This window comes from Dufourea novaeangliae, unplaced genomic scaffold (assembly GCF_001272555.1).
Source record: "Dufourea novaeangliae isolate 0120121106 unplaced genomic scaffold, ASM127255v1 scaffold175, whole genome shotgun sequence".
NCBI classification, from domain to species: domain Eukaryota; kingdom Metazoa; phylum Arthropoda; class Insecta; order Hymenoptera; family Halictidae; genus Dufourea; species Dufourea novaeangliae.
Window position 1 is genome coordinate 517,632 of NW_015374053.1, and position 18,670 is coordinate 536,301.

At 36.2% G+C, this 18,670-nt stretch overlaps 7 protein-coding genes across 7 annotated transcripts; all 7 read right to left on the reverse strand.

The window, feature by feature from the left end:
• Positions 1 to 70: 70 nt before the first annotated feature.
• LOC107189873 (diphthine methyltransferase) lies at positions 71 to 1,307 on the reverse strand. The gene is made up of 3 exons (XM_015578552.1): positions 713 to 1,307; positions 508 to 643; positions 71 to 434 (listed from the first exon to the last, which is right to left on the reverse strand). Exons 1-3 carry the CDS (start codon positions 1,305 to 1,307, stop codon positions 71 to 73), a joined length of 1,095 nt encoding a protein of 364 aa, XP_015434038.1.
• Positions 1,308 to 2,549: 1,242 nt separating this feature from the next.
• LOC107189874 (cyclin-dependent kinase 2-associated protein 1-like) lies at positions 2,550 to 2,828 on the reverse strand. The gene has a single exon (XM_015578553.1). The coding sequence runs from the start codon at positions 2,826 to 2,828 to the stop codon at positions 2,550 to 2,552; it is 279 nt and encodes a 92-aa protein (XP_015434039.1).
• A 1,276-nt stretch (positions 2,829 to 4,104) lies between these two features.
• Positions 4,105 to 5,457, reverse strand: LOC107189949 (eukaryotic translation initiation factor 3 subunit A-like). Its single transcript, XM_015578647.1, has one exon. It carries the CDS (start codon positions 5,368 to 5,370, stop codon positions 4,105 to 4,107), a length of 1,266 nt encoding a protein of 421 aa, XP_015434133.1. The 5' UTR covers positions 5,371 to 5,457.
• Positions 5,458 to 7,284: 1,827 nt separating this feature from the next.
• LOC107189965 lies at positions 7,285 to 8,060 on the reverse strand. The gene has a single exon (XM_015578664.1). It carries the CDS (start codon positions 7,988 to 7,990, stop codon positions 7,355 to 7,357), a length of 636 nt encoding a protein of 211 aa, XP_015434150.1. The 5' UTR covers positions 7,991 to 8,060; the 3' UTR covers positions 7,285 to 7,354.
• A 1,171-nt stretch (positions 8,061 to 9,231) lies between these two features.
• LOC107189923 (H(+)/Cl(-) exchange transporter 7) lies at positions 9,232 to 12,824 on the reverse strand. The gene is given in 12 exon segments (XM_015578615.1): positions 9,232 to 9,356; positions 9,425 to 9,505; positions 9,581 to 9,826; positions 9,909 to 10,118; positions 10,205 to 10,384; positions 10,459 to 10,628; positions 10,692 to 11,216; positions 11,276 to 11,418; positions 11,420 to 11,684; positions 11,766 to 11,964; positions 12,171 to 12,299; positions 12,563 to 12,824. Coding segments are annotated over 12 exon segments (2,409 nt in total). The 5' UTR covers positions 12,722 to 12,824; the 3' UTR covers positions 9,232 to 9,254.
• Positions 12,825 to 13,855: 1,031 nt separating this feature from the next.
• On the reverse strand, positions 13,856 to 15,170 carry LOC107189907 (intraflagellar transport protein 46 homolog). The gene is made up of 3 exons (XM_015578590.1): positions 14,911 to 15,170; positions 14,520 to 14,717; positions 13,856 to 14,435 (listed from the first exon to the last, which is right to left on the reverse strand). Exons 1-3 carry the CDS (start codon positions 15,126 to 15,128, stop codon positions 13,856 to 13,858), a joined length of 996 nt encoding a protein of 331 aa, XP_015434076.1. The 5' UTR covers positions 15,129 to 15,170.
• A 1,248-nt stretch (positions 15,171 to 16,418) lies between these two features.
• Positions 16,419 to 17,987, reverse strand: LOC107189875. Its single transcript, XM_015578554.1, has 3 exons — positions 17,895 to 17,987; positions 17,087 to 17,292; positions 16,419 to 16,752 (listed from the first exon to the last, which is right to left on the reverse strand). Exons 1-3 carry the CDS (start codon positions 17,985 to 17,987, stop codon positions 16,419 to 16,421), a joined length of 633 nt encoding a protein of 210 aa, XP_015434040.1.
• Between the last annotated feature and the right edge of the window lie 683 nt (positions 17,988 to 18,670).

The window sequence follows — 18,670 nt, forward strand, 5'->3', positions numbered from 1 at the left end:
TTCACCATTTTCAGCGAATGCATATTGGACTTACAGATAAGGTACATTTTTTGGTTGAATTTGTTTCTTTTTATTCGACACTCAAATATACTGCAGATAATTTTAAGGCATGATCATAGAACGAACAGGTACTGATCAGACATACATTTCGTGTTTCCGTTTTAAGTATATTTTTCGTGATTTCCGGACTGTTTAAAACGGACCAATCGCATCCGTACGCTATACTTTCGTGCTCGTTGTATTCGCCAATGACAGACAGTGTCTCCGTCTTTTCGCAGTCGACTATTCTAAACCCGACATACATGCAAGCGGCAAGTAAATAGTTTCGCGCGAACGGATCCCATTTCAAACGCCAAATGCCGCCGCCGAGGTGAATCTCCGAAACGGGTCTCTTGAAGTTTCTGGTGTCCCACAATCGCAATGTTTCATCGTAGCTGAAAGTATGTAAGTACATAATTAAACGTTAAATCTCCGTTGTTCGATAATTTTATTGTTTCGATGCATCACCTTCCGGATGATAGAGAAAATTCCCTTAGCACGTTACTGTGCAAACTGGTAACGCCAGCACCATGAATCCTATTCATTGCGGTAGGACGATTTCCCGTTCTTTTATCAAATCGTTGAAATTTGCAATCATCGCCACCTTAAATGTAATCAATATTACAAAACTATTTCATTATTTTAATGATAATTTAAGATCATTCATTTATACCACTATATATCACATTTGTGTCCCAATAATCAAAAGCTGTTATCCAAGCTTCGTATTCATGTGCAAGCCACGTATTAACGTTAACTAGTTCAGTTTCATGTAGTTCAAACAATGATATAAAACCTTTTGAGTCACTGACTACTATGTTTAAATTGGACTCATTATTATACATCCATCTTCCAGTACACCAGTCTAAAGATAATGCAAGTACATCATTGTCATTTGCAACTTTTTTCTCTGTTAATAACTCCAAAGTTTCCTTTTCATTATTTCTTTTTAATTGATATATTTGCAAATAGCCCAATGAATTTACAACACCAAGTAAAATTCGATTTTCACACATATGTGCCCATTTCATGTCTAATACAGCAGCTACTTCTAATCTCTGTAATAATGCTAGACATCCATTGTCTATAATTTTGAACATATAGATTCTTCCTAAACGTGTTGACTTGGATGTATCCAAAGTTGTTTCATTGTCTTTCATTAACTGATATGTTCCACATACAAATATATTTTTGAAAAAATTTGATGGACACCATTCGACAGAGTCAGCAGAAAATTCAGTATCAAATGTATCCAATGTATGGAACATGTTTGATTTTTTAATCTGTAACAAATTATCCTTAAAGTGATAACTATGCAGCTGTAATATTTTGGTTTGATTAAATGTTTTAAACCATACACAATGTGAAGGCTATAACTTTAAACGGAGTAATATGGGGTTTACAATAAAATTTCTTTATTCATTACATTTCAAAATGCTCACAAGATTACAATTATTTGTTCAAATACAGCACATACACGCACAATTGTACATAGCTAAAACTGTTTTGTATACTTCAATAAATACTTATTTAATTTATACATTTATATTAAAAATATGATATATGTAAATTGTATAGTCATATAGAAAAAGTATATCTCGATCAAAAGTGTATTAGTATCTTTGAGATCATGTTATATCTTCAGGAACAATACTTTGTTAATCAACTTTTTTTCTAAAAGTACTAAATTTATATAATTCTGAGCAAAGAGTGATTTAAGTATCATAGGAACTTTGTTTTTTCATTCTCACAGTTTCAAAACTTTGTATAGTATGTATTTATTTCAACACACCATCATATACTTCTATATAATCTACTACAGATATATAATATACTGCTTACATTAATACTATGATTCTTGATCATATGGATTTTGTTGCTAAATATTTATTTCCTTGACATTTGTAAAGAACATTTGTACTGTCAATAATCTACTAAGGAATTTTTAGTGCATTTTTATAAATGTTAAATATATTATACTAATGTTTGTATATATTTGTACTCATATTTAAGTCTTATGGAATGCATCATCTGATTGATTTTAAAATAAATAATAACAGTTACACTTTTGCATTCACACTTACTGCTTGCATAAAATTAATCATAGTCCACAGTTCAAATAAATAAATGACATACATTATTCATCATCATATTCTTTGGCAGTATAAAAATTAATAAATATCGTTTCACATTATAAAATACTGTGCATATATGATGATGCATACATTCTAACAAGTTTATAAAAATACAAAGATGGGAAATATCTGCAAATTATGTTTAGGCTCTTCAATTACTATTATTTTGCTAAAATATTTTGTATCAGTGACTCAATGAAGACCAAGTATGAGGTAGACAAAGTTGACATCCTACTTCTTGCATTTTTTAGATATAAATGCACTTTCATTCTCAAGATTCTGCATATTTATCATTTTTTATAGCTCAATGGTTTTACCATATTTGGTCAATTCAAGGCGAAAGATATGTGTAAAAATATATAAAAAAAACATATTTCATTGGCGAGCACTTTTTTCAGTTTCGACTAGACATTCTCTGACTAGAATACGGGCATGTACAATCCCACGCTTCATTTTTTCAGTAGAAGTACGACTTCCAGCATAGGTGGGTCTAACTTCATGACCAAGTTCTTCTATGACATTAAGTAGTTGTATATATTTTGACTGGCCAGGTACTGTAGGAATAGTTTGCTGTAGGGCTCTTGGATTTGGTACACTTAGTACTGGTTCTGTGACCTTTGTTGGAACTTCAACACTTCCTTGTTCTTCGTCCATCTTCTACCTTTTTTTAAATAAATATCCTAACAAATAATTTATGAAGGAGATCTAAATTATAAGGAACCGAACATCTTGGTGGTGTATCTCTTACAATTTGATTAACGCATCAACTTCATTTGTATAAATAATATAACAATTATATATTTTATTATAATCAAATACTTTGATATATCACTATGTATGTACTTTTTGTGAAACATTCGTAAAAAAAAAAACTGAGGAAAGCATAAATATAACCTTAGGCTAAAAATATTTATTTGAAATATGTCGTAAAACTTACCTTTAATAATATATTAATGAAACGCGAATATGTATTTCACAAAACAAACAAAGAAGAAACAAAAATTAAGTATAATGTGCTATAAATTAATTCATTAGACTAGCAATTTCTACCTCTCACTGCTCCTGTTCGTTTACCAACGTGTTTCCGATACAAACAGCGAGCCGAGAGCGTGCTGTGTTGCGTAATATTTTCCCGCTATGTTCGAATTGATCGACGCGCGTATAATTAAAGGTTTGGAATCAAAACACATTATTATAGAAAATTGTTTTCTTTTATTTAGATATACCTTGTAATCAGTTATATTCAAGGATTATACTTTCCATAGGTACGTTTTGTTTGATCAATTTTTCTGTACGTATACTACAGGTAATTACTAGGTACCCACAGTTTTAACAAAAAAAATGCAGTACATTTTCCTTAGAAAATATAAACGAAGACTCTTCAGTGTACAAATTGTTCCTCCTTATTATTATTCTATTTACTAAATTAGAAATAAACACAAAAGAATTGTTCTTTCGTGATTTGCATTTATGCATTATGCAAATTACAATATTTGCATAGAAAGTTTCGGCCTTTTTAAGTCCTTTTTAATTAAAAAAAAAACAAAAACAAGAAACAAGAAACAAAAAAAAAGAAATCTTTCTTTTTATTTATTCCATTTATACCCAATATTATGCATTATTAATTGATTAATTTCTTTTAGGCGTCCACAAAAGTGTACATTTTTTTTTTAAAAAGTCTGTTTAGTCATTATTGAAAGTGACAGTAAGTTGGATAACTATTATTTTTTCTGTCTCTCATACTTTCGTTTATTAAACTTACAATCGTTAAATCTGTATAAAATATGAAACAGTAGGAATTAGACGTTTATATACATTTTTGTGGACACTAAGACACTCCCTTTAAAATATACTGCTGTACTCCATACAATGTACATAGCATTATCTAAAATAATCTGCTAAAAATCTAATCGCTAAGTGTATTGGCAGATCATTGCCGTGCATTATGTTCTGTTTCCAACAGACATTCTCGTACAAGGATTCTAGCATGCTGAATACCCATTTTCAAACGTTCGGCTGCACTACGACTTCCAGCATACGAGAGACGAATATCTCTTCCGAGTTCCTCAATTATGACCAGCAACTGAGCGTATTTACCCTGTCCGGGTACAGTAGGAAAGTTTATTGTACTGGATGGGCTAGCCTGTGCTACTTGTACAGTCTGAACATTTTGCAGATTTCTTGGATTTGGCACAGTGATCACAGGTTCAGGAATTCGAGGAATTTCTGGTACTTTCGGTGGAGGTGGATCATTTAATTTTGTTATCGTAATTTCATTTAATTTAGCCAACTCTGTTAGCTTCGCCATCTCTGCCATTTTCGAATATTCTGGCATTTTCGTGATATCATTTTGTATGTTTGCCATTTTTATCATTTCATTCATTTTCGTCTTTTCGTTCATCTTTGCGATTTCTTTAGCCATCTCATTAATTTGTGCAATTTCATTTAATTTAGTTATGTCATTGTTATATTTAGCCATTTCTGTCATCTTCACCATTTCATTCAGTTTGGCTATTTCGTTCATCCTTTGAACCTCATTAATTTTCGCCATCTGAGACATCTTCATCATCTCATTCATTTTTGCGATTTCATTGATTTTCGTGATGTCGTTGTATTTAGCCATTTCCGAAAGCTTGACCATTTCATTCATTTTAGCAATCTCAGACATTTTAGCTATTTCTTGCATCTTCATGTATTCCGTTGTCTTAGCATATTCTGCCATTTTCTCCATTTCGTATCTTTTGGCCATATCCTGAGACATTTTATTTAATTCAGTCATTTTGCTGAATTCAGCCAGTTGAGCCATTTGAACTATGTGTTCTGGTACTTTCCCCCTCTCCATCATTTGCTTGAGCTCGGCGGAAATTTTATTCATATTCATTTCTGACATTTGTGCTATGGTTGCTGCATCCGGCATTTTTGAGAGTTCTGCAATTTTTGAAATTTCTCTTGCTAAATTTTCATCCAAACAACGCTTCTTTTTAGCACGATGCCTAGCCATTCTCTGAGCTTCCTGCATTCTTCTTATTGCTGCTTGCTCCTCCGTTTCCTTTGCCCTGGCGTTCTTCATTCTCTCTGCAGCAGTACACAATCTAATAGCACGTTCTTCTATTGTCTCTGACCTTAGTCTTTGTCTTCTATACTCTCGCATTTCCCTTACCTTTTTAAGGTAAGATTTTTTCTTAACCTTAGGCATAACATACACTTATGCACAGCATAGGTACAATCACCTATATAGACTGTCATTTTTACAAGTTTCAAGTATCAAACTTTTCACAAAATATATTTTATGCATACGTTTTACATATATGCAGTTAATTTTGTCTTTTTTTCTTAGATATTTACTACTGTTCAAACGTATACTTTTGTGTACTTAGTAATGCTTACATTGTTATTTTTTGCAGTGTGTTACCTGTAATGCAAAACAATATTAATTGCAACATTTTTTTTTAATTTTCTAGATTTTATATAAGTTCATTTATATGTTTTAAAATGTAGCATATAGAAGCAAAATTTTCGAAATTTAATTGCTATTTAATTGTCGACAAAAAAATGTTCTTTTTTTTATCAAATAAGATCATTGACAGCGATGACAGAGAAATTTTCTTTGATTTGCAGGAAAAAAGAGCTGTCAACCTGATTATTTTCTTCGAGAACCTCCGGTGATTACTTTCTTCGCTACGGTAAGTAAAAGAAACCATGAGAATAGATTCAATTTTCGATGTCTGAAAAGACGCGGGCAACGAACTCAAAAAAATTTCATGGCACGTGCGCAAAAATCAAGTAGCGAACACTGTTTTCGAAATACGTATATGTCCAGTGTGTACGTGCGTGTGCGTGCGGCTACCTGTGTCGCGTTCCTTTGTGTGTGTCGTGTCTCTCCCAAAATTCGAAAGAAGAGCGTCGTCAAGTAGTACGACAGGCGCATGCGCGGCAATCTAAGAACGCCGTCTTCCCTGGAACGTTCACCAATCACAACAATGGCGGATGCAATTCGGTCAGTTCACTGAAACGCACGATTAACCCGCCATGAAGCTAAATCGTATCATAGACCGATTCTATTTTACATCCGTATTCTCCTTGGACTGAAACGCGTCCGTTGATGGCGATCGTGTAAAAATCAGTCCGGTTTTTCTCAAGATATCCCGCAGACAAACGCACAAAAGCAATATCGGCCGACATGTAAGATTTTCGTTCGGAGCCACTTTAAGGGGCCAAGCGAGGTCGCCGATAGGCTGCGTGTGACGTGGTTGCGTTTATTGACCATAACCCCTTCCTACTCCCGTCTGCAACTTCACGACGGACAGGTGTACGACCTGGGAGACCGCAAAACAATTGACCAAACCGACCGCGTCTTAAAATATACGACGACGACATTGTCAAGGAGCTGCGAAGTACACTCGGAATGCTCGGCTGCCTTATAGTCTTCGTTAATGGTGATCACACATTTTGTTTTCCTTCGATAAGATGATTTATCCGTGAAAATATTCGATTTATGGTAAAATTTCTTAATGCTTCGGAAGAATCGTTTCTTGAAATTAAAGGAACGAGAAAATTTTGACGGGTTTAATTCCATTCTTTCAGAAGAAAAGGCGAACTTACTTACGGTAAACTCGCTGGAGAGGATACATGTTTTCGAAGAACCTTCGAGTTATGAAAACATTTTCGGGCGAGAGGCTTTTGAAGTAACTTTATATGACACTTCACCTAAAAGTTTCGCAATGTTTTCAAACTCAAATGTTCAGGGATCATCAATGTTTTCTAGGTAATTCAAAGATATCGTGTATACACAAAGTTATTTGCGAAGTACATAATTTACTACTTTTATTAAAACTTAATTCTAGGAATTTGAACAATTTTTATGATACTTATTATAAATTATCACTTGCTTTCTTTCTATGGTATACTACTGTTACTATATCGAGGAGTTTCATCTACTGTTAGTATTTTTATTCTTGGTACTCATGTTTTATTCTTAAATTCTTTAATTTATCTTGTTTTGCTTTGTATTATTCATTGGTACAAGGAAACTTGGTTAATATATGGTCTGTAATTATTAAAATTATTCCCATGGGATAATACTTTTGATAGTCTATATTTTTCTGTGGTAATTTAGAATTGATTAGTTTAGTGTTCAAATTGACTACTCATTAAAAATAACGCACGTGTTTGTAGATAAACTATTGCCACGAGTTAATTTCTGCGTCTAATAAACATTCTTTGATTAACATTCTTGCTTGCGTTATACCTACTTTCAATCTTTCTGCTGAAATTTTACTGCCAGCATACATTAATTTGATATCTTTTCCTAGTTCTTCGATGATTCCCAACAATTGAGAGTATTTACTTTCTCCATAAGTAGTATGTAGAACAATTGATGATTTCTGTGTAGGTAAACATCTTTGAAGTGGCTCAATATTTTGTGTATCAACAATGGATTTACTAGTTTCAAGTGTCAGATTCTTTTGTTTTAGTTCTGTAATTATAGAAAGCTCTTTGAAAGATAATGCTTCAAACACCTTTGCTTCTTCCAAAGCCTTTTTCTTTCTGGCTCGAAACCGTGCCATTCTCTGTGCATCATGAAATCTACGAATTATAGCTTGTTCTTCCGTTTCACCATTTTTTGTTACAGTTTTACGGGTACTTTTCCTTTTTTCTCTAGTAAAACCAGAATTTCTATTTGTTTTTGAAGCATTGTCACTTCTACTCCACTTGTAATCATTCATTTTGCATTGGAATTGTCTTTGTACCAACGTCTCTGTAATTGTTTTTGTATCAGAAACGGTAAGCAAGGCACTTTTCATAAAACGTATCATTAAAAAAAATCGTTCGAATTAGCCTCCCTTTTTTTCGGCATGTACGCATGCGTAAAGTTCGTTTGATTCAGGGGCCAATCACAAGAACAGCGGATCTTTGCAGACAGTGTCGTTAAACTTTCGAATCATGTGCATTTGAACGGAAAATATTTGACGTAGAATATTCAATTTGCATTCGTGTTAATAATTGAGTATATAGTTCATTGCTGTACCTTCGGTAATGCTTGCGATTATCACAAACACTAAGGAGAAGAGAAAGATCATCGTATTTGCACGTAAGACTTCACGATGCACTCTTTGGCCGATGCAGTTTCGCGAAAAAAATTTTAAAGTCTTGGTTTATCGAAGATTAGAAAGACATGGCTGCCTTCTTCTCTGTATGTATTATTGTCTCAAGGTGATTCACTCCCAAAATAGGGAGCCGCAATTAATTGGCGGCATTTCTTATATCTTCTGCTTTTATAGTTATTGGTGTCGTTTCCCGCGGGAATTCCGTTTTGCGAACATTCAATCGTAATGTTATTTATTAATAATTGAAATCGTATCTACCAACAAATCTTTCTCTTTTTGCACACTTCCATCAAATTCAAAGACATTTGGAAGTCATTCGTTTTGAAGACTTGAGCAAGTCAAGTGTCTATAGCGTATAAAATTTTCACTCTCATTGCTTATTATTGCATAGGAATGTAATTATCAGCGTGTAAAAAAATTATTTTAGAAACATTAATTAAACATTAGTTAAGATATAATTTTTAATTTAGCTTTTTTTTTTTTTATAAATACATAGATAAAAAATAAGTATAAATAAATAGATTATAGTTTTCTCTACCAGAAGATATTTGTTTCGTGTTTCAGGTTGTACTTAAAGGTGTTGCACAGTTTTATTGCATAATTTACTAGAGATATTTGGAATACAGGATACCAGTTTTAAAAATTCTAAAAAACAGATTAACATGTACATTTCATCGTATGAATATTATTTTCTTTTACTATTAGTACTCCTTCCAGTATACCTTTTTTTTAAATTGTGGTCTTGGCTAGGTTGGCAACTGTTTGTAAATAATTAATACCGAGGTGTCTTTCATCCGTAATTGATTTTTTTGCTCTGTTTCTTTTAATACTTTTATTTTTAAGGTCTTCTTCAAAGAAGTTCGAGTCTCGTGTAGCTTCAAAATCTTTCATGCGTTTGTATATAATGTATCATGAAAGATTTTCTTAGTAAATTAATATCAAGTTTCGTCTATATTTGTAGATAAAATTAAAATTAAATTTTATTTGTCAGTACAAGTTCATCTAATCCCATTCTTCCTCTATGTTCCCATATCCTAAATCTGGCAACATCTTTTCGTGTAATAATTCCAATTACCTAAAGAAAATATCAGAATATAACATTCCTTGTTAGAATATTTTAAGAAATGCGTCAATTACTAGTACCTCGTTTGTATCATTTAATATTGGCAGATGACGAAGGCCTAAAGCCCGGAAGAGTCTGAATGTTCGTGGCAGTGTTGCAGACTGAAAGGAATATAAATTGATGTAAACAGCCTAGAACTCTTAAATAGCAAAACAGAACAGATACAAGTTACTGACGTGTTGTAATGTGTAAGGAGAAGGATTCATGATAGGTCTCAGATCTATTGCATAAGTTTTCTCCTCATCAGTAATGGTAACTTGTTCGATCGTTGGGTACCTGGGATATTCTTTTCTAAACATTTTGATGCTCAAGGTTTTATCCCAGTATTCTGAATATTCGTTGAAGATTTTATTTTGTAATAACACTATCAACTGAGAACGTAATATCAAACCTCGAAATCGTCCATAGGAATGTATTTCAGTCTAAAATATAAAATGTAGAAGTAAGTTCTACAAAACTATTACAATATAATTCTCGGTATCGAATGCATTCGATAGTTATTACCTGATCGCTACTAGGAGGATCTACTACAGGAAATCCATTGAATGTTACACATTTAAGAAGTTCCACTATGTGTCCAACGTTTTCTACAGTTTTCAATGTTACTACAGGGTGGCTCATAATCTCACTGGCATATATATTATTCGATAAGGGTGGAGCTTCCCATGGTAGGATAGGAACTCCAGCCATTTGTGTATGAATTTCATAGATGCCCTGGATAATGGATAACAGAAGATTACAATAATCTTTGTAAAAATTGTCCCCGAACGTATAAGACAAAGATAGATATTTTTACATGCCTCGTTGAAAAAATCTCCAACCCACTTAGCCATAATAAGAACTATTATAACAGGTAAACCGAACGATATTCCTTGAGTAGCCTCTATAAGTATCACAGTTAAACTTATTGTCATTCTAACTACTCCGCCTAACATTGCAGCTGCACCTAATAAAGCATATTTTCCAGGATCTAAAACAACCTGGAATAGCAGTAGTCTAATTGTATTTTACATAACACTTTTACGGAGGAAATATGTTGGTAATTGTTTCTTACGCAATTGGGGAAAAGTTTAGAAAGACATGATCCAATGAGTCTACCCCATGCAGAGCCAATCAGGAGGGATGGAATAAAAAGTCCACTGGACATGGAAAGACCAAAAGTGAAAACAGCCAAGAAGAAGTAAAGTACAACGAAAATAGCTAGTGTCATGTCATTGTGAGAACCTATAAACAGAAGGCTAATCAAATACAAGCTCTATTGTGTCTTACATGCATTGGCATCCGTACCTTTAGGGTCATGGAATAAGGATCGTACACTACTTTCAGGTGTTTGAAACCATAAAGCTGCGACTACGTTGTATTCACCTTCCTTACAGTACATTTTAATAGGAAATTTAGTGGGATCTTGACCTAATGGTTTGCAATCGTTTAAGTAGTAAATCATTATAAATCCCATTGTTGCGCTCAGTACACCAATCGAAAGCGCTTCTACTACTTTTAGCCATCTTCTTCGTACGAATCTCAGACGGAAACAAGTAATTTTATAGTTTACGTGATTCCAAGTTGCGCCCAATATTCCACCTATTGTTCCCACTAGCATGAACAGCGGGATTTCGTAAATCTGATACGGTATAGTTTCGAATTTTCCCAGGTTTAGTAAGCCTGGATAAGAAAGGTCACCAGGTCGTCCGTGATATGTACTCAGCACAATATTTAAGGTAAATGTTGTAATCATACTGGCAAAAAAAGTTCTCCATGTAAGACTTTGGTTGAAAAAGCTAGTCCCTTCCTCAATACTGAACAATACACCTCCTAAAATATTTTCAAGTAATTAGACTGGAAATATTTATCGTTTCTTTTACAGAGCTTACCAATTGGTGCTCCAAACGCAGCAGACACACCGGAAGCTGCACCCCCTGACACAAAGTCTCGTTTTTCATGGTCTTCTCTAAAGTACTTAAATATTTTCAAATCTTTTCTAAATGATTTTTTTTTAATTTAGTAACAAATAACACAAAGAACTTACTTTTCCACCAGCCAATCCACCCACCACGGTACAGATTACACCGATTGTCTTTACTGCTAATGTCTTAATACGAACAACACGAGGCACTTTAATTCCGTTCAAATAACATTTTACTTGTGGAATGCCACTACCTGCAGCAACAGGTTCCACATAGGACACTAAAATAGCCCCTATTAAAATAGGTACTAAATTCAAAGTCAACCATATCAAGTATGGCAGCCATAAACAGCTGTTTAATACGCATTGATCCATATCTGTTATCACTTGTAAGGAACCAACAATCAATATTATATTCTATTCATTATTTATATTTTCGCATTAATATTAAAGGATACAGGACTTAAGATAACCATATTTTATGTTGGATAATTCTTCTATAGAAATATTTACAAAAGAGGCGATAAGAGCTGTGCATATGCCTATCAGTAAGAAAATAAACCATCTGGCAAAATTTTTTTTAACCACAAACTTATATCCCTTTTTTCTTTCTTCATCTTGCAGAAGGTGGTTCTCACAAGGATCATAATCTAAACTCTAAAGAAAAACAATAAGAAACGAAAGATGTAGAAGAAGTCCAAAGAGAAATATGTACTTCTGAGATAAGATATGACATTTGTCGCATTCAATGTACAGAATTTACCAGAAAGAAAGATAAAAGATACCAGGCAAACCATGATACCAACGAAAGCCAGAAATAATGTTTTTGTTTCTCGTAACAAAACAATAAGAGAAGTAGTTACCTCGTAATTAGTTGATAAGAAATTAGTGGCTCCTGGGGTGATCTCTTCTGTAATAAGCCTTCTCGGGTTATTGGAAATTGTGTCCATAATATTTTGCGATGACAGGCTGCCATGGTTGCAGATAGCAGTCTATCGAGAATAAGAAGATAAAACGTTGAATACAAACATAACGTTTCATAATTTTGCATCGTTCAATGCATTCTTCTATATCACAAGCAAGAGATATTCTTCGATTTGGCATTGGCTACAGTCAAAAAGAAAAGACGTATATAATGACGGATGCATGAACAGTAACTGGTGCTTCGTTTAGGTTATGCTATGCTTGCCAAAACGAGAATGGAGCAATTTACAAGGGACACACGGCTATTCGGATCTATCCTGTTTATTCATACCCGGAATCTAACATTGATGCCATCGTTCGAGTATGACGCAAAATTGTTTCTCGGTTTCAACAATCGTTCGCTGTCGTCTTCATTATTCAAGAAATTGTCAACGCTGTCCTCGATGGCATCGTTTATCCTCACGTTAACGTGTGTCGGGGTGTCCGTCATTTCTCAAGCACTATTGCTTTGGTCACATTTTACGGAATCACAAAGGCAAGGCCGTCGAAATTATCGTGTAAGAGCGACATTCATTCCGTCGTTTCCCAGTGTTACCGTATACCTACTGAACACATACACGAAGGAACAAAAAACAGATATGGCAGCCACGTGATTAATACTATGATTCATGTTCAATTGAAAAACCGGTGCTCAACTGATGTATTTTTGGTACCGATTGAATACCTTTAATTAATCGGATCCCCGTGCTCCCGTTGAGTCGATATTGTAAATTGATGCGGAAACTCGTTCGCACGATACATTCGTCTGAAACCATGTCAACTATTTTTTTTGTTCACTTGCAATTTCTGAAAAGAAACCATCGTTGAGTGTCAGAATTGTTGATCGACACGACGATTCCGGAAGTATGTTGGATTGACTGTGATTCATTGATAATGGGAACGCGCAAGCGCTTCATTCGGAAAGCTTGCAGACATTGATCATTCGATCAGAGGCATCACGAAAAATCGTTCAGAATGATCCACGGGACGCACTTTTACGTGTGTAATAAATGATTACAAATGACCTCTTTAATGGGAGTCCTCGGACGTGCTATATATTCGATAATAACAAGTCAATATCAACTGTTTCTTTCCTTATTCTTTTTATTTTTACGTCACATTATGTAACTGATACTGGTGTAATCTTAATACTGCTTTTTGTCTTCATCTTTTTTTTCCACATTACATTAATGTACAGTCTTAATTAACGGGACTCGGATTCGATTGCATTATCGGGGAACTTTTTAACGACGCGTGTGGATCAGGAGTGAAGAATTCTTTGCATCCCAGTAGAGCGCATCATCAACGGAGCATCGACTGAATTCTGGATCGTATGTACAAAAATAGATGGTACGGTAATTGTGGAGAAACACTGTTTTCTATTACATTCTAATAAATCAAATAACCGACTTACAAGCATCTCGTACCTCTGTGTTCTCTCAACGAATTCGTTGTTAACCGTGCACTTCCTATTTCAGAAATTACCGTGACCGCAAGAGGAAGAGGCTCATTTAAATATTTACAAAGGATCATTAAAGTCGTCGGAGTTTGAAATGTTCACCACGGAATATCCCGCCGTAAGGCCTCAATACTTTTGCGCCCTGGCGTTCCGTACTTCCAAGAAAAGCGTGAAAAGCGTGTGCAACGCCTCCAATCTGGAATTCTCGTCCGCGGGTATATCGAGGAGGTTACAGATAATATCGACGAGACGCGATAAATCGCAGTCCAGCTGGCCGAAGTCCAGCTCCATTTCGTTCAGCTTCTCCTCGATCTCCGGCGGCCATTGTTGCAGCAAAGAATCGATATCGGGCATCGGTTTCGTTAGATGCACGACCGGCGGATGTTTGCTTCGGTGAAGCTGATTGATGTCCTCGATCCATTTGTCGATCGAACGACTGTTCTTCTCCGCGTCCTCGATTCTTTTCACCACCGTTTGCCTGGCCGCCGCGCCGGCGCTTCTTAAATGGCTGCGTAGCTGCAGGTGCAACACAGCTGGATCGGACTGATCGGTACACGGCTCGTCGAGAACGGTCAGTCCGATTTTCTCCTCGACACCGTCCGGTCGCGGTATCTTTATGAACGCATCTATGTCACCGACCGCCGGTATGTAGTCCGGTATAAACGGTATTAGCTTGTAATTCAGCTCGATCTTCTGCGGTGTGTACCTGTTACATTGGAGGAGAGGGGAGACCTCTTTTGTTATCAGTTTGCGAACCATTTAATCGGACAATTACGCGATCATTAATAACCTGACAATGTTTTGGAACAGTTCCGTCACTTCGGCTGACACGTCTAAGCCCTCGAAATCCTTCGGATTGTACATCTCTATCTGTTGCGCGTTGCTCGTACCCTGGATCTCGTCGTCGTCGTCGTCGCTTTCCTCGCTGTCCGATGGATCACTGCTGATCCCCATCGATTTTCCGAAACTGTTCTCAGTTTCCGAATATCTGTAATCGATGGTGGTCTCACGTGAACATTGGATAGATATTACTATGTAAAAAAGTGGCCTAAGAGAAGGGTAATTCCTGATACCAAGTGGTAACAAATCCTTCCCCTACGCCACTTTTTCCCCTAGTGGAAGCAGAGTCTGCTCGTGAGGGTACTATATGTCTAGGAACGAAATACATATATGGTATGTACCTTCTGAAGTTTAGCTTCCCACGGGGCGAATTTATTCCCATAGAGCTGAGGCTCTCGTCTTTCGTCGTCGTTTGTCTAGGTCTCCTTGAACTTTGAGGTCTACGACGTATCGGGCTCTGGATCTCCTCGGCGTTTTGAACCTCGATGCTCTCGTCGAACTTGGTGAACGCCGAAATGTTATGCGTTCCATCCTCGTCGCTGCTATCTTTTATGTCCATCGTGTCTAACAACGATTTGGCGTTTTTGCCAGCGATGCCGCGAATTATCTGTCCGTTTAATTTACGTTCAGAGTTTCACTGTTATAGAAGAGACCGTGACGGCCCGATTGTTTTTCTTACCGTCCGTTCGTTGTTTCTATGGTTTCGTCGCGGGTCGACGAACGCGCAGGCTCAAACATCAGCTGCTACGCGCGGTTTTTCTCCGTGAATCGTAGCTTGTAACTAGGGCTGTTACGAATATTCGTATATTCGAATAGTTCGAACATCCGCATATTTACAGTTATATTTGTAACGACGAATTGCTTAAAGAGACAGAAGATTTTCTCAATCCGACCGTTCGGAATAAAGAAAATGTTATTTGTTCCGTGTAGCAATTATTCTTCTTCGATTCGTTGTTAGTCCCCTTAGGGTTTGGTAATTCAATAATCGCCTACGCCTCGTTGTTAATAATTTCTTCTTATACTTTGCAACTCCGTTGAATTAAGAATAATCCACGAGTCATTGATCCGAATACATATATGACCGATCTTTCGCAAGAATGAAACGTCTGAAGCAATAAAGCCGTACTAGTTTTTATGACACGGAGTAATAAGTTTACGACTTTTACCAGAGATAAGACTTCCTCGGAGGATCTTTGGATTTAGTTATTTATTTAAAGATTAGGGGATATAAACCGTTTCACCCCGGCGAAAATTAATCGACGACATAATACACGCAACAATATGTTTTATTTGCACGAGTATCAAATTAACAAGATAGTCTTAAAACATCGCGAATAAAAACGTCACGGTGACACAAAACGATCGTGATAAAAAGTCATCCGAATTTCCCTCGTACGAGGACATTAATCGTAAACCTCTATTCGCGATCGGTAGATATTGTTTTGAATCAAAATAAAAAGCGATAAAAAGGAAACAGAGTAAACAGCTCGAAAAAAAAAAAATAAATACTGTATGGATCGGTGAACATTCGTTCGTCTGTGACACGAGTTCGAAATAAATAAATATAGATAATCAACAAATTCGGAATTAATCGGATGGCTTTTACGAAAACTACTTCAGCTAAATTTTGTTTTTAGACCACTGTGCGACCACGTGAGATGATTCATTACCTCCCACCACGATTGTTCGGTAACGTTAAGACTGTGATTAATTGTTTGGAATGTTAAACAATCGTAATTTATGAAACAGCAATCTGAATCGCTGTTGTAAGTTCGCGGACTAATTTTTATGGATGATTGGATGATTCGACAGACCACACGACGCGATTTTGACAAGCGAATGCGATCCGTTATCCAGGGTATTTTCCATAAATCTGACCGCTCCTCGTCCGTCGGATCAACCACGTCTGATTAATTTTATCGACCAACTTCTCCGTTTGGGTGCTCTGGGAGTTGTGTATCTGAACGCCGCCGCCGCTCACGCCGAAAATCGATCGTCTGAGGATACTCCTGATCCTTTCTCGATTGCTGGATCGTATGCGGGAGAAACTCTCGTCCGAGAAATTCCTTTTTGGAATCGATCCCAGCGGTAGAATCGAGTCCCCGCAAGCGTGGAAACAGTTGCTGGTGCTCGAACTCGCGCTCGTGACGAAGCATGGATTCTCTTGGAAGTCCACGGACACTCTGTACGTGTAATAGTTCGTGATACTTACACTACGGTGGATTGTTCGCCATAATTTTTGTCGTACGGTCCTGGTAGAGAAGGCAGAAAATTTTCCTTGTACCATTAGAATAGGCCTTGATGATCGATACGAATATTCGAATAGTCGAGCACCAGGAGAATTCAAATTTGATGTTCAAAGGTCGTAGGTTATTCTAATGGTATAAAGGAAATTCTTCTGCCCTTTCTACCAGGGCCTTAACGACAAAAATTATGGGAAAAACCTACATGTATTTGTGCAAACAAACTTATGTGGATCGATATTTCGAATTCTATTCACTGAACAAGGGGACTTACGTTTCGATTCCGGCGGATGCGTAAAGCCGTCCACTTTCCTTCTCGCAATTCGACGCGAGCATCGCGAGAAGAAACAGAATGGTACATATGATAGAGAACGCTAGAATGTCAGCGGTGATGTTTTTGGCGGCGAGGCCGCGCAGCTTCGAACCGGTCGAATTGAAATCGTCGTTCGCCAGCCAGAAGAATTTGTACAGGATCAAGTCCTGAAAGAGATCGATCGATCGGTATGTGTGCGTTTGTGTTCTTTCAGTCACGATCGTATTCTTCGTCGATGAGAAGGTTAAAAACGAATGAATATTTGGGGAATTTCTTGTGAAGAAATTATTGAACCAATCTTTTTGAAACTTTGTGAATACTTTAGTGTACAATTAAATTGAATAGAAAAATTGTTATTGTCACGACAAATCCATAAATATTATAGGTATAAGATAAGGATATAACTGAATAACAATTTTTTTATTCAGCTTAATTGTACATTAAAGTTTCAAAGAGATTTGTTCAATAATTTCTTCACAATACATTCCCAAAAGTTCGTTCAGTTTTAGCTGTTTACTCCAAGCCTCCCCTCTTAACCTTCGGAATGGTTTGGGACTGACGCTGCAGACGAATGCAGGGTTCATCCCCATAGCGGAATTCCATTGTACGTGGGTTTTAAGAAGGAAGTGTTGCGTACAATTTTATCTATATATATATATTCAAATTTATATGTTACATTTATAAATAATTTCAAAGAATACCAGCGCAACGACCATACAGATAAATGATCCTACGTTCGTTTGTATGACGGTTAATCGTGCAATCCTACCTGTAAGTAGACGAATACTTGGCGAACAATCAGCTGCACCAGATAGTAAACGTCGCTCAGGTTGTCCATCATCGATCGCCACTGATTGATCATGGCGGGACCACGATCGATCATCCGAGCTGTTCGAGACTGTTACGATGAAGAGAATTTGTTAAGCCATCCTTCGAGGAAAATATCTTACGTTGTCTGCCCGCACGTCTACCCAAATGCCCTTGATTTGACAGAAGCTTCGCGGTCATGTTCACCCCTTGGCTTTCATTTGTTACACGTTGTGTCGTGAATTTTCTCGTGTATGTAATCACTGGCATTCGTGTTGATCGGGGTTAATCTATTATTTCTATGACTATGGGTGAGATGATATGTATTTAAATGTATATGGTAGCATGATATGTACCTACATATCGTTGAGATATGCACTGAAAAGTAGAAAATAATTTTGATTTTTATTATTTTTACAGAAATGCGACAACGGTTAAGGAAACTGATTTTCTCTTAGTGGAGAGCATGTTAAATACGGTGCAACCGTTTTGGAAACGGCGCAAAATTAAAGATACAACGCAGAATATACAGGGTGAGTGAATAAGAACTACTACCTAAAATAACTTGTTATCTATTGGTTTATCAAAAAACGTTTTAATGAATTATGTCGCATGTTAAGGGATGCATCAGATGGATACAATTTTATTTTGTCATCTCGATTGGTGAATTCATTGCAAAGTAATCGCTGGACATACATAAAAAAAAACTATACTTAATATTGTTCATTCACTGATGAA